General features: G+C 39.7%; 1 protein-coding gene across 1 annotated transcript; it reads right to left on the reverse strand.

Moving 5' to 3' along the window:
* Positions 1-5,602: 5,602 nt before the first annotated feature.
* On the reverse strand, positions 5,603-10,015 carry LOC139130571 (uncharacterized). The gene is made up of 2 exons (XM_070696318.1): positions 8,230-10,015; positions 5,603-8,148 (listed from the first exon to the last, which is right to left on the reverse strand). The coding sequence occupies exons 1-2, from the start codon at positions 10,013-10,015 to the stop codon at positions 5,603-5,605; spliced, it is 4,332 nt and encodes a 1,443-aa protein (XP_070552419.1).
* Positions 10,016-16,113: the final 6,098 nt, after the last annotated feature.

Genomic DNA, 16,113 nt, shown 5'->3' on the forward strand with positions numbered 1-16,113 from the left:
AGTTTTACATATTTCACAATTTTCTCTTGTTTCACTCCTCTCAGAACGTCGACTTTCGAGGTTCAACATCGCGATGCTCTTTTGTTTGCAAGGCTGTGTTTCCCCGAGTGCTCATGGGTTGAATGAGATAAACGGCGGACACGAACGCTTCCCTCGCATAGAGAGAGAAAAGTGGGCTTTGTGCAAGTTTAAAAGCACAGCTTAGCACATCGTGTATCTAGACAAGTTGAGCGTGCTCAAAATAGGAGATCGATCACGATTTTGGATGAAAAACCGATTGTTTTCGGTGGAGAAACCGCGTTGCAATCAGTGGTTTTGCCCACAGGCTCTTGACTCAATGCAGGCGAACCGCCAGACGTCACTGATGCAATAACATCAGTGACGTCTGTGGAATGGCATGTTGTGTTGTGAAATGAAATTCAGAAGAGCATGTTGAATTGTGAAATAGAATTTGGAATGGCATGTTGTGTTGTGAAATGAAATTCAGAAGAGCATGTTGAATTGTGGAATAGAAAATGGAATAGCATTAACAGTTGTGGAATAGGATGCAGAGCAGTGGAATAGCATGTTGAGTAGTGAAATAGAAAACGCAGTTGCATGTCAAGTTGTAAAATCAAAGTAGTAATTTTGGCATGGATTGGACACCATAAGCCACTGTCTTCGAAGGAGCTGTTCTGTGGGAAAACGGTGTGACCCTCAGGGAATGTGAACACGAAAACAGGCAGCAGAGTCTTGAAAACCGTATAATTGGTTTTTATTCGATCTGTATACAGTAACATTAAACGTATACAACCAGTAAGTTTCCGTTTAAACAGACAACTTATCACAACATAGGCCTAAACTTGAGTGGCCGTACAAAACGCTCTCATAAACATCAGTACACTGATCTGTGTTTAGAGTCCGGTAAATCTCTCAAATATAAAGTCTAAATTCACTGATATAGCAGTTTCTCTCAGCATTCACAGGCGATCGTCCGTTTTCCGCATTGTATGCTGAATTGCATAACACATGTATATGGCGGTAACTCATTGAACTGTCTGTCACATGGTTTTGGCAAGTATGCATCAAAACGTCAAAATACTGACTGAAAATATGTAAACGGCTTAATAACAGTATAAATAAAGGAGTTCTTACTTCTTTGCAAGACTCTACTGAAAACCTTTGAACAGTTATTCAACAAACAGACAGGAAATCGGCTGATTTCACTGGAACATCGTCCGTACAGTGTATACAGTGCAGTGTTACAACTGTAAACAGAAATGGCGGCAAAGCCAATAGTAGGCAGAGATAAAACACTCCAGTAAAGAAATTCGGGAAGAATTAATGTTGGAAATTGCCGGTCTTCGTGCTCGAATTGATCATGTGGAACGTCGACTGTCTGGTGTTTCTGATGACATGTCAGTATTTGATTGTGACCGGTCTATAATCGTCAGTAATTTTCCAGCAGACGACCATGCTTTATCGGTGAAAGTGTCTGAGCTGATTAGCAGCGGTCTAGAGGTACAAGATGTTCAGGTAACCAAGTCCTGCCGGATGAAGAGTCGAGATGACCGCCCCGGTCTTATCAAAGTACAGCTTGATAGCGTGGACTCAAAAGTCAAGGTATTGCGAGCTAAAACTGCTTTGAGATCTAAGAGTCCTTACTCTCGAGTGTACATTCGCTCTTTGAAATCTCACGCTGAACGTTTAATCGAATTAAACTTTAAAGCTATACTAAAAGATATTCCAGGAGGTGATCAGTATAGATTTACCGGTAGTGGGCGTTTACTTAAAAAAGAAGAACCCGAATAACGACGCGAACGCGAAACCAACGGCGACCAAGACGGATGAGGAGTGAACCAGCCCCCAGGGTCACAGATTTCAATTTCTCAGTGGAACATTAACGGTTGGACTGTAAAGAATAAAGAATTACTGGAAAACATTATCTTATGCCAGAAATCGGATATCTTTTGTCTAAACGAGACTCACTTGAAAAGAGATGAAACCATTGAAATCGATGGGCACACCTGGTTTGGTTTCAATAGACCAGCTGTGCATAAGAATGCCATTCGCGCATCTGGTGGTGTCGGTGTACTTGTAAAGAACTCGTTGTTCAATTCATTTTCTGTGTCCATCATTGACAAAGGTCGTGATGGTATACTCGGTCTCAAATTTGTCAACAAGTTTACAGATTATAGTTTTTTGGTGTTTACTTGTTATTTGTCACCCGAGAATTCTACTTGGGGTAGAGATTCAACTTCTTTTTTTAGTCATTTAATTTGTCAGCTCTATATAAATTCCGATGTTGATAATGTTATTATTTGTGGTGATCTAAATGGCAGAGTTGGTTCATTGCTAGATTATGTACCAGATATTGATAATATAGTGAAAGATGTTGTATAGACCATACTATCAACAAACATGGAGAAAGCCTTATTGAGTTTTTGAAAGACATCAAAATGTGTATTGTGAATGGTAGGATTACTCCTGCCAATGATAATTTTACTTCAATTTCTCATAGAGGTAAAGCGGTAGTTGACTATTTTATTCTACCGCACAACAATATTGAGTATTGTAAGGAATTCAAAGTGTTACCAGTATCTCAGTTGATTGATTGTTTTAATTTGCATGGACTTTTAAGTGATCGTGCTGCTCCAGATCATTCTATTCTTTCTATTGTGTTTTCAACATGCGAGGATTGCATGTATAAAGCGTCTTCAAATATGTCTGGTTCCACTAGTGAAGCAACACAAAGAAAGTACAATATTTCAAGTATCCCACCTAATTTCCTTGATTCTGATATGTGTAGGCATGCCATAATTCAAATCGTAGATACTATACAAGCTAGCCAACAAAATCAATATGTCATTGATAATTTGTATGATTCTCTCTGTCAGTGTATTTTCATGAAATGGACTCGAGACTTGATTATCGAGATTTTCCTACTTGTTCTAGAAAACGTAAAACGTCTAAACCATTCTGGTCGAGTGAACTTTCCAGTCTTTGGAAAGATTTAAGGGAAAAAGAACGTAAATTTCTGAATAGTCATTGTTCTAAAAGAGTTGGTTTAGTTTTGAAACACGAGTTTTTGACAGCACGAAGAAAGTTTGATAAAACTTTTCGAACTGCCAAGAGAGAATATCATCGTAAGTTGATGTCTAATATAGATTATTTAAATGCGTCAAATCCAACAGAATTTTGGAACCAAATTAATAAGTTAGGACCTAGGTGTAAGAAGGACATTCCTTCTGAAGTTTATGGTGACAATGGTATGATAGTTAATGATATTATTTTGTTTTACATAAATGGAAAAGTGATTTGAGGGATTGTATAATTTATCTGATATCGAGAATGAATCGACTTTCGATGATTCTTTTTATACAAAAATCATCGGTGCTAAAACTCAGTGTGAACAAATGTATCTAGCAAATAATGCAAGTCTTAATGTGTATCTGAATAGTGATATTTCTTTACAAGAAGTTGTCTATGTTGTTAATCGCTCTAAATGCAACAAGGCAGTTGGTCCAGATAAAATCCCATACGAGATCTTAAAGAATGATAATGCGATTAAGATTCTTCATAACCTTTTCCAACTTTGTTTTACTTCTGGTAGAGTGCCCTCACAGTGGGGAAAGGCAGTAATCAAACCCATCCCAAAAAGTTCTCTGTCTGACCCACGTGTCCCGTTAAATTACAGGGGGATTAGTTTATTGTCTAATATTAGTAAGCTTTACTCTGGTATTTTAAATAATAGATTAACGAAATACCTTGATTTAGAAAAAATAATAGTTGACGAACAGAATGGTTTCAGAAAAACAAGAACTTGTCTTGACCATATTTATGTACTTCATATTATACGAAATAGAAAAGCTCAAAATTTACCAACTTTTTCTGTTTTTGTTGACATGAAAAAGGCTTTCGATTGGGTTGACAGGGACTTACTGTTCTACAAATTGTTGCAAAATAATATTAATGGGAGGTTCTATGAGTCTATTAAAAGTATGTATTGTAACTCTTTATCATGTATTAATGTAAACGGAAACTTTACTTCTTGGTGTGCAAGTTTGGAGTCAGACAAGGTGATGTGCTTTCCCAACGCTTTTTCTATTTTTATCAATGATTTAGCAATTGAGATTAATGATTTAGCTTTAGGTATCCCAGTTGGTAACTCATTAATTAATATTATGTTGTATGCCGATGATATTGTTTTGCTTGCTGAAAATGAGACAAATTTACAAAAGATGATTGACCATCTACAAGATTGGTGCAAAAGGTGGCGTATGATGATGAACAAGTCCAAAACACAAATTGTTCATTTTCGAAATATGGGACAAATGAAAACAGACTTTATTTTTCAATTTGGTGGTACAAATCTTGACGTAGTTTCTCAGTATAAATATTTGGGTTTAGTTTTGGATCAGTTCTTAAATTTTGAAGTGACTGCTGAAACCCTAGCAAGTGCTGCAGGTAGAGCTTTGGGATCAGTTATTTCTAAGATCACATGTTTAAGGATTTTAGATATAACACTTTTACAACTCTATTTCATTCTTGTATTACTCCAATTTTAGACTACTGTTCTGCAATTTGGGGCTACCGTTTCTCTTCAAAATGTGAGTCAATTCAAAACAGAGCGATTAGATATTTTCTTGGTGTCCACAAATTTGCCCCTATACTTGGTATAAATGGAGATATGGGTTGGGACCCTTGTCTATTAAGAAATAAATTGAACATGGTAAGACTCTGGAATAGATTAGCAGTTATGCCTGATAACAGAATGATTAAGCAAGTTTTTACTTGGGATATCAGTTTAAAATATAAAAACTGGGCTAAAGATATGTTTGATTTATTTTCAGAAATTGGTTTGCAGGAGAAATTTGGTAATTTAGAGGTTTGTAGTATTCCTGTCATGAAAGATGCATTAAAAACGTTGTATATTAGTAACTGGACATCCCAACTGAGTGAAAAGCCCAAATTGCGTACATATCTGATGTTTAAGACGGAATATGGAATGGAGAAATATTTACAATTTCCCATTTCTAGATCAAAAAGATCACTTTAGCACAATTGAGAGTTGGTATCTTACCTCTAAAAATTGAAACTGGGCGTTACACGAATGTGCCTAAAGAGGAAAGACTATGTGATTTTTGTCCAAATGTAGTAGAAGATGAGCTCCATTTTATTTTTGATTGCACACTTTACAATGTTATTAGGAAACAATTGTTCTCTAAAGCCAGAAACTTGTGCTCTGTATTTGATTCATTTGATGTACATCAGAAACTCAAATTTCTAATGAGCGACATGCCATCCCAATTGGCATCCTATGTCTATCATGCATTTTCAATGAGACAAGAAGCTTCTTATACTTAAATTAAATTTCGAGCTATTCATATCTATGTACTTTATTTACTGTTTTAGTGTCTTGTAAGCCCTTGGGGCTTGGTGTGGCAACCAAGCTGTTTAAGACCACACATGACACTTTAATAAATAAATATAACATAACATAACATAACAGTAGTAAACAAAAGAATTATACTGTCTGAGCGTGAGGGCAGGCTTCATGTCCCTACACGTCTGTTTCTCAGCGTACCATTTTTCTCCCCCTCGATGAGGCAATTGGGCTCATCTAATAACCTTCTGCAGAATAAATAACTGCAATCTTCGTGACTGGTCTCTTGTAAATTCCTGTGGCTGTTTTGACCTGCACATTATGTACTTTACCATCTTGTCCAGGGTAAACTTCAAGAATACGACCAATATGCCATTTACCTCTGATTGCATTAGAGTCAGATAGTATTACAATGTCATTGACTTGTACATTGCGTCTTTCTACTTTCCATTTTCTGCGCGGTACCAAATGCGGTAATACATCTCTACTCCATCGCTTCCAAAACGAATCTATGATCTTCTGCACAAATTCTACATGGTGTCTTGGGTTCTTTGTCTCTCGAAATGGTCCTTGTGGTATCGCTGTCGATGCTCGACCTAACAGGATATCATTTGGGCATAAGTATGCTCCATCATCAGGATCATTTGGAATTCTCCCTATTGGTCTCTGGTTGACGAGATTTGCTACTTCAAGTAGTACGGTGTACAACTCGAACGGTGTCAGAACTTGCTCTCCAACTGACTGTTTTAATGCTGCTTTGCATGTCTTTACGAGTGATTCTGCACATCCATTCTGGTGTGGGGCTGCAGGCGTGGTAAATTTCCATTTCATGCCTTTATCTGCACAGAACTCTTGTAACTTCTCTTTATCCCATCCTTGTACTATACGTCTGAGTTCTTGTTCTGCTCCTACTAACTGACTTCCATTATCACTGGTCATCATTGCTGGATATCCTTGGATCGCGAAGAACCGGCGAAGTACTTGCATAAACTCCATAGTTGAGTAATCTACTGCTAGTTCTAAGTGAACGGCTCTGGTATTCAGACAAGTGAAGATCACTCCATAATGCTTCGTGGTCTTATTGCGGCTGATCTTTACTTTATACGGTCCAAAGTAATCACAAGCTGTGTAATAGAATGGCGGTGTATATGGTGCCAATCTTTGCTGTGGTAGATCTCCCATGAACTGTGTTTCAGTTTTCTTGTCTCTTTCTCTGCAGAATACACATCTGAACTTTATAGTCTTTGCTAGTCTGTGGGCTTTCAAGATCCAATATTTCCTTCTAGCTTTCGCTACTGTAGCTGCAATACCAGTGTGTCCGAACTGGTGCATGTGCTGCATAATCAGTAGTGATACATGGTGTCGGTTTGGTAACAAAGCTGGATGGCTGGTCTCATATGACATGAACGAAGCATTTACTCGACCTCCAACTCTGATTATTCCTTCATCTGTGAATGGACTCAGTGTCTTGAATTCTCCAGCTGCAAGGCGTTCATGGAGACTTCTCTGTGCTCTGGTTATCCAGTACATTTCTGCATCCTTGAGTTCATTCGGTGACAGTGGACCTTGTTTCATCGATGCTCTGTTTTGTTGCTTGTCGCGTAGATTGTCGATGAATCTCAGGACATATGCAGTTACTCTGATCAGTCTCATCCATGACGAAAATCTAGTACAATCGAGAATTTCTAGGCTCTCTTGTGTGACAAGAATTTCTGGGCTCTCTTGTGTGACAAGAATCTGCTGAGTTTTACGTTCTTCTTTGTCTAGCTCAGTTTGGTCTGGACAGGAAACATCTTGTGGCCATTCAGACTCGGGTAAATACAGGAACTCTGGGCCATGTTGCCATCGTTCAGTTAACTGCTTGACAGATATACCACGTGACACATCATCAGCAACATTGAATTCTCCTGGTACGTGTCGCCAGTGTGACGGATCTGTAGTGCTCTGAATTTCTCCAACCCTATTAGATACAAATGGCTTGAATCTTCTTGCTGGTTTCTGAATCCATGCCAATACTATGCTGCTATCTGTCAGAAATATCGGCTTACTGATCTGAAATCTGGTTTGCTCAGTGATTGTCTTGTACAAGCGACTTGCTATGACTGCTGCTTGTAGTTCAAGTCTTGGAGTTGTCAGTTTCTTCAACGGTGCTACACGTGATTTTGCTGCAATGAATCTGACATCATATGTACCGTCAATCAGTTGCCATCTGAAATATGCACAGGCTCCGAAGGCTTCTTCAGATGCATCAGAAAATATACACAGAATCGGATCTCCGGTGGCATCAGCTGGTGTGAGACATCTGCTGAAGCTTACATTGTTCAGCTCACTCATTTCTTGGAATAGCTTCATCCACTGATGTTGCATTGGCTGAGATAATTCTTGGTCCCAGTCTATGCCTTGTAACCATAAATGCTGCATACCTATCTTTGCACGGATTAGGAATGCTGTTGCAAAGCCTATGGGGTCAAAAATGCGTGCAACTTGACTAAGAACTCTTCTCTTGGTCAGTTTCAGATTATCAGACTCTCCTTGGTTTGCTACATATCTGTCTAAGTTCATACTGACTTTGAAACTGAGAACATCTTCTTCAGGCTCCCATACTGTTCCTAGTACTTTCTCTTCTGCTTCATTTGGGAGAAGTTTCCGTTCTACTCTGTCAGAGTTTGGTGTTTCTTCATTCAGTGATTTGTTTGACACCCAACCTTTCACTTTGAATCCACCTTCAGCCAGGACTTTGTCTACCTGTTTTGTCAGTTTCTGGGCTTGATTTACAGTGTAGACTGAATCACAGATATACTATGTATTTTCCTTCAGTGTGCGCGCTGCTTCTGGGTACAGTTTTTCTCCTTCTTCAGCTGTACGTTTCAGTGCTGTCTGAGCCATGGCTGGTGCAGGTTTATCTCCAAATGTAAGAACTGTTTTCACATAAACTTTAGGTTTCTTACTGACATCAAGATCTCTCCATAGAAATCTGTGTACATGCTGATCTCTTTCTGGTATCAGGATTCTGTGGTACATCTTTGATATGTCACCAATAACCGCTGTTTCATTTTCACGGAATCTGAGCATTACTCCAAACAGGTTATTCAACAGATCTGGACCTTTCATCCAGTAATCATTCAAACAGTGTCCTTGGAACACAGCTGATGAGTTGAAAACAATACGGAGAGGTGTACTTTTCTTCTCTGGTTTCAGGACTTCATAATGAGCAATGTAGTGTACAGGACCTCGGTACGACTCTGATTCTTCATCGGATAATTTTCTGGCAAACTGCATTTCTACCATTTCTTTAATCTGACTACTGTATGCTTCTGCGTGATCAGGATTTCTCATTAGACGTCTTTCAGTTGCATACAATTTCTTCTCAGCTTGGACTCTGTTGTCCGGTAACAGACTTGGATCCTTTCGCCAAGGGTACGGTATGAGCCACTGGTTTCCAACTTTAGTACAGCTTTCATCAATAATTCTGGCTTCATCTGCTTCTGCAGGACTCAGGTCATCAGGCTTACAGGCACACGACTTAGCTGTAACTCCCATTGTTTCAATTGTCCAGAAATCAGTCAAGTCAACAGGTGCTGAAAACTTGATATGCAGTACTTGGCAGTTTTGAGACTGTTCTTCAGTGGATGCTCCAAATACTACCCAGCCTAGTGGTGATTGACGGGCTATCAGGTTACCTACTTCTACGGTTTCTCCAGCATGCATTTTTGCATGATCAATTCCAATTAACAGGTCTACTGAACCACTTCCTCGGTGAATGTCATTTGGCTTAATGTTCAGTTGCTTTGACATTTCAATAACATTGACTTCAGATATGTCATCACTGATGGAGGGGATACCAACTGCTTTAACTGTGAACATCTGCTTCTTGTTAACAGGGCGGACAGGAACAACATATATTTTCGTGCAGAGTTCTTCTTCTTCACCTCCGACCTTTGTAATAGTAGTACTGATGGTTTTACCTCTGAGTTGTAGACTTTCTGCGAGGGATGTCCTTATCAGGCTGATCTGTGCACCAGAATCAAGGAGTACATTGGCAGGCTGCTGTCTACCATGGTTACTGACAATGTTTACTGAAACAACTGGTAGTAGTATCCCTTTGCTGTATATGGTTGCTACGCCAACTGAATTGTTCTCTGACCTTACAGCAGTAACAGTGTCTGTACCAGTGTGTAGAAGCGGATGGTGGAACAGGTTACATGGCATACCATTAGTCATCTCCTGACAGTGACATTTTCTAGTACATGTCTTTGCACTGTGGTTTTTACCTGCTTTCTTCAGACAACTGAAGCATGCATGACCATCCTTCATTTTTTCCAAACGTGCTTGCGGAGACATCGCTATCAACTTACGGCACTGGTCTACCCAATGATTTGATGACTGACATATCCAACACTTATAATGCAGTGAACTTCTGCTACTGGTGCCATCTGATACGTAGTTGACTGCTTGTATACGTGCTGTTTGAACTGGATTACGTAATGGTGCAGCTGCTCTCATACGGGATTTCATTTCTTGTGTCATCCAGGCCATCAGAGCTTCCATTGTTGCAGACTGGTTTTCTGTTTCTAGCAAACGGAACCAAACTTTTCTATCATCAGCACTCATTTTCTTTTCTATCATGGCCAAAACATGATTATTGTCCATATCGTGTGGTCGACCTACTTCTTTCAGAACGTTATAACTACGTCTTACCAGGTGTACCAAGTCACAGAAGCGGCCATCTTCCTCACCCTTTAATGGCTTGAACTTCACAATATCTTGCATAATGATATCTGCTACAAATCTCAGGATCACCATAGATTGAGTCCAGATATGCCCATGCGGCATCATAGTCTGTGCCTAAACCTTTGATCAAATCAAGCGGTTTACCTTGCAGGCAGGTGCGCAGGAGTGCCACAGCATCACGTTTACTGTATCTTGTGTTGACCATATGTTTGAAATCTGCCTTGAATGTGAAATACTCTCTGACATCACCTGAAAACTTTGGAAGTTTTGGCTTTTCCATCTTAAAGCTGCAAGACAAACTGGAATCTGTATTCTGTTGCACCGGCTCAGTATGTTGTGCAACTAGGTTTACAACATCTTGTACAGAACCACTGATTGCTGTGCTTGACACATCAGCAGTATTAATTTCATGAGTTTCATCTGTACTGTCATTCTCATTGTTGTCTACTGGCTCTCTTGTATTACTTTCTGAACTATTAGTTTTCATTGGGGCTTCACTTTCTTTCATGTAGTCTATGGCTCTACTCTTTAGACTGATGAAGTTTTGTTGGCAGTCTTCAATCCAGGCTTCTTCATGTTCAAATTCCTCATCATTTTCAATGTATTGAATATACTCCTCGTGTTTCTGAACCACGTCATCATATGCATGTATAAGTTTTTGCAGTGACTGCTCAACTTCATTTATGGGACGGTTACTGTCTATCAGAACGTTAAGGCCCTTACCATAACGAGTCAGTGATGCTTTAGCATTTCTTCTCTTCTTCTTGGCTTCCTTTGCTTTATTCTTTGTATCAGTTTCTGACATCATAAACGGTGTATCCACACTCCCTAGGATCCTGGTTAGCAGCTTACAGAAATCGAATGAATGTGACCCTCAGGGAATGTGAACACGAAAACAGGCAGCAGAGTCTTGAAAACCGTATAATTGGTTTTTATTCGATCTGTAAACAGTAAATCTCTCAAATAGAAAGCCTAAATTCACTGATATAGCAGTTTCTCTCAGCATTCACAGGCGATCGTCCGTTTTCCGCGTTGTATGCTGAATTGTTTAACACATGTATATGGCGGTAACTCATTGAACTGTCTGTCACATGGTTTTGGCAAGTATGCATCAAAACGTCAAAATACTGACTGAAAATATGTAAACGGCTTAATAACAGTATAAATAAAGGAGTTCTTACTTCTTTGCAAGACTCTACTGAAAACCTTTGAACAGTTATTCAACAAACAGACAGGAAATCGGCTGATTTCACTGGAACATCGTCCGTACAGTGTGTACAGTGCAGTGTTACAACTGTAAACAGAAATGGCGGCAAAGCCAATAGTAGTAAACAAAAGAATTATACTGTCTGAGCGTGAGGGCAGGCTTCATGTCCCTACACGTCTGTTTCTCAGCGTACCAAACGGTAAAAACTAACACCGTTTTTGTTCTACCTTTAGTCATTTTTGCACCCAACTGCACAACAGTTAATTCATTTTTCTTGCTACTGAGCATTAAAAAGTTGTAACGTGCAGAACTATATTAAACAGTCATAGACTCCAATGCTACAGTAAGCTGTCACACACACGTGACGTCACGCACGCTCCTCCCATGATCCCTTTCGCGCCCATGGGATTTCGAGTTCATTTTCATCAGTTCGTGTACACTCTAAAATAGGAGACGTTCAAAATATATCCCATAAACGCCCATGTGACTAAAATAAACCAATCACCGTGTCGATAACGTCGTGCGGAACACCGCCGCCAACGTTGAGACGTACGTCTGTGGTCTGACACATGCGCATATCGCGACTGCTAGACTCCGCCTATCGAGGAAAACAACAGAGTCGCAGCAACAGAATCATGGAACTTAAACATCGTAAAGTTCATGCCATGGACGGAAGACACTTTCACATGGTCTTCTAGACGTTTTCAGCTGAGGACTCACAATTGATGTAACCATCGGATGGCCAGTCATTTCATGTCTTCGTCCACAGTTCGATATAACGCCGGGAAAACAGGCCTGTACGCAGGGCTATACGGCTGCAATACTAGTCACGACCTGCGATCAACAATGCTTCCTGTTTTCAAAACCGCGCACCGTTGCGCACCTATCCGTGGGACCCAAGTGTTAGGCATCATTAGAAAGCTGGTTTTCTGCCCCTTTGAATGATATAAGAAATAACTAAGTAAGCCAGAACTACGACCGTTAAACACCCGCAAAAATGAGTCGACTGTCAACGTTAAAATCGCGGGAAAGTGTGATGGCGATTTGCGTATTTCAATGACTAACTTCAAAATGATGTAACGAGAAAAATCTCGCACGTACCACCCTCCAAAGCTGCCATTTTAAAGTGTAGACCATTTTGGAGATATTTTCATTCGAAAGACACCGAATATCTGTCAACTGGGGTTAAAAAACCCGCCGAAAGTTGCCAATGGGTTCGTTCCCGCAAAATCGTACGTTCACTTCCGCATTTACAAATTTAAATATTCATGAGAAATTCCCTTCTGCCATTGGCCAATACAAAAGGTCATGACTTCAGCAAATGTCTCCTATTTTAGAGTGTACACGAACCCCAGGGACACGAACTGTTCATAAATGTCGTCTACTGACATATCCTTCGTCGCACGGCAGTCGCTGGCGCGTGCAAATATGTGGCAAATTTGAGCTGCATTTTATTCAAGGTGGATTTTAGAAGGGAAAATGGTGACACTTCCTTGACTTAGGTTTCCCTTTAGCCTAAACAGCGCGGAGAATTTCCGACAGCGAGGAGATTACACAGGGCGGAGATAAATTTCCCACAGCGCGGAGATTTTTACTTAAAGCGAAGATATTGACACAGTGCGGAGAATTGTCGTTTTCGTCCACGGTACAAGAAACATTAAAGAATCTCACTCTGTAGCAAAACATTTTTTAGCAATGATGATGCCCCTGTATATTCTGCCCCGTTTTCATCACACTAACGATAGAGGGCGCTTTGGGTCAAACTCTGACTAAAACTCCCATGCAAGAATCGATTAAGAGTTGACCTTATCGAATATTAAATTTGTATAGGCCAGAAGGAATAAAAGCAATATGCCCAATAATATAGTTACTCCGATGATAGCCTAGAACAGCTGAAAGATGACACATCACCTGGATGCGATTGGTCACGCTGAAACGACATCTTGACTTATTTGATTTAAAGTCTGGTGCGGTTGTGTTGATATATTTATAAAGAAGGATGTCTTGCGTCTGTCTTGCGTCTGTTTTATTCACTGTGAACGTTTGAGGACCGGGGCATTGTCACGACTTAGATCATCGAAATTTCAAATCGAAAATGCCAAAACAAATGTTTTAGAGTATGATATATCAAGAATCACGACATCTGAAGGGGTGGACGCAATTTGTCACGGATTGTCAATAAATCTTGCAACGGGCAGAGGTAGACATCTCAACATTTGAGTCTAATCAAGCTGGGTATAGGGTAACTGACCGGGTGAGTGCTGACAGGTCAAGTCTGCATATTTTAGATCCAGCATCTGGTTGTCATGAGCTGAATCAATCAACCTCGAGGATGTGGTTTTGATTCAGAATATCTGGAGACCGACATTATAAAGGGATGATTGGCAAGACCTCGCGTTTCATTTCAGCTCGAGTGTTTGATTTATGCTGCACGGCCGCGGAATATGATTTGTCTAGCCTGAGATTTTATAAAACCAACAAGCCAGTTACCAGGATTATGGACATTTTCCAGCCACTGTATCAATTAAGGCTGCGTTCACAAATAACGATTAGGGGGTGGGGGGGGGGCTGGAGGAATCTCGATTAAAATCTTATTTTTTTTTCAGATCCCCCTTAAGTACCCTAAAAAAATTTCAAATGCCCCCCCCTCTATATGGTCAAAATTTTTTAAGTCCCGCCAACTATCACAATCCCGCATATTTGTAAAGGATGTTGCGCAGAAAAAATAAACATGTATTGCGCCGTTCTGCTCACAGGTGTTCAACACTACCTGTGATTAGCACTTTTTATACCGGTAGTCATATTCCCAAGGTAATTTCTTTAAATGCATCAGTGAATTTTTTAGATTTATTGGTCTAAAAGCCAACTTGAGTTAATCCAACTCTGGCCAGGTCAATTGCTCCTGCTGAAGAGCACACAAAATGACAATCATGAGAGAGTAGGACAATTGTGAATTCTGGCTAATTGCAATATTTCACAGTGACCACCGTCTGACCTACCAAAAAATTGTTTCAAAAGTACAAGTCAAAATTGACAATACTGGAAGGTTAAAATATTCCATCAAATAAATGTTTTTAATCTCTGAAATTTTGGGTGTAATAATTAATTTGGTTAAAAAATAAATAATTCCATTTGGTCGCATATTTTTCTTTTAGTCTTTACTGTTCAAAAGTTTACTTCTGTATCATTTTATAACAAGAATGTGAAAATTTAGAAAATCAAGCATGGTGACCCCATCTTTTTCTTTAATATTTGATTATTCTCATATGCCAGAATTCAAAAATTTCTATGTGTTCTTCCATGTGTTGCTCTCTGGCCTGATCTTGTGTACACTGTCAAGTATGTTTCACTGTCATGAGCGCCATTTGACCCAAACTCTTCTTCAACTACCATGTACATCAGAGTCAGATCTATATCTCTGTCACTGTTCAGGTATGCAGTGACAGTGGCACTGCAGTAGCACAGGTGCAGCCAACGAACAATGCACTTTTAAAAAGGTCCTTACTATGATAAGATATATTGTGCATGACAAATAATGTGAGCTGACTAATTTTAAGTCAAGAGGGTAATGAATTAGCTGTTCATAATTTGCCCTCCCACAGACAATTTTTCGACTTACCCTCCCACATTCAAATTCATTTTTACCCACTCCCCACTTATTTTTGCCTGTTTCCCCTCCCCACTGTGAATTTTTGAAGCTCCCTCGCCCTGTAGCGAGAAAAAACTTGCCAATTTCCCCTGCCCTGGAAACAATTCCCCTCAAAAAGTTTTTCGCCAAGCCCTGTCCCCAGGACAATCAACCGATATCCGCCCTGCCCTACAAAAAAACCCTAAAATTTGCTCCCCTAACACCTAAAAACATGTCCCCTGCCCTAGCAAAATTAAAATTTCCCCTGCCCTCAAAAATTGCTCCTGGAATAGCTTTTTCGATGAATAGCTCCATTGGCTGCACCTGAGTAGCAGAGCATTAATGATAGTGACACTGCCCGTAGGCAGTAGCTGTTTTAACTTTGATAATTTTGGCAATATTTTTGTTCAGTTTTACAACTGCGTTCTTGTTCTACTCCCTATAGCATGTTGAATTGTCTAGTATTGAGTTTGCTATCACAGCCTGTGTATGTGTACCATGCATTTGTATCCCTGACAACTGACTGTCATGTCATGTCAGTCTGGACTCCAAATAAATTATCACCAAATACTTATTTATATTTATATATACAGGCTTTGTCGACAAACTAAATATTGTGTGTTTGCGCATGCTGTAGGGAGATAGCAAGAAACTGTAGTTGTTTTATTGCATGGAAATATTGCAGAAATCATTAACAGTTGCAGCTTCTGCCCTGTTACGAGGCTCAAGTTTGTTTTGTTACAACAAATCACACGTTTAGATTTTTTCGAGATAAAAGTCATGAAATGTGACAAAATGGTTCTAGATTTTGTTAAATTATTACAAACATTACAACGTTTTGATGACATAAAAAAATGGTATTAATTTTTCATTGAATTACCTACAAAAACTTTGAATTGGAAAATTTAAAACTCAAAAGGGAACCAAAAATTTTCAAGTCCCCCCTACAGGTAGAGCAAAATTTTCATGTCCCCCTCTGCTACCCCTCAAATTTTTGAATCCCCCCCCCTGAATTCCTCCAGCCCCCCCCCCCCACCACCGTTTTTTGTGAACGCAGCCTAACCACTCTACATGCGAACCAGGAGTTATTTGTCACAAAAAGCCTGTCTGCCAAGTACACTATAGTAAAAATTGCGAGACTGGAACAAGAAAGTGACGCTTTCTCGCAGTTGGTGAGAAGCT

This window comes from Ptychodera flava, chromosome 4, assembly GCF_041260155.1.
Source record: "Ptychodera flava strain L36383 chromosome 4, AS_Pfla_20210202, whole genome shotgun sequence".
Lineage (NCBI taxonomy): Eukaryota > Metazoa > Hemichordata > Enteropneusta > Ptychoderidae > Ptychodera > Ptychodera flava.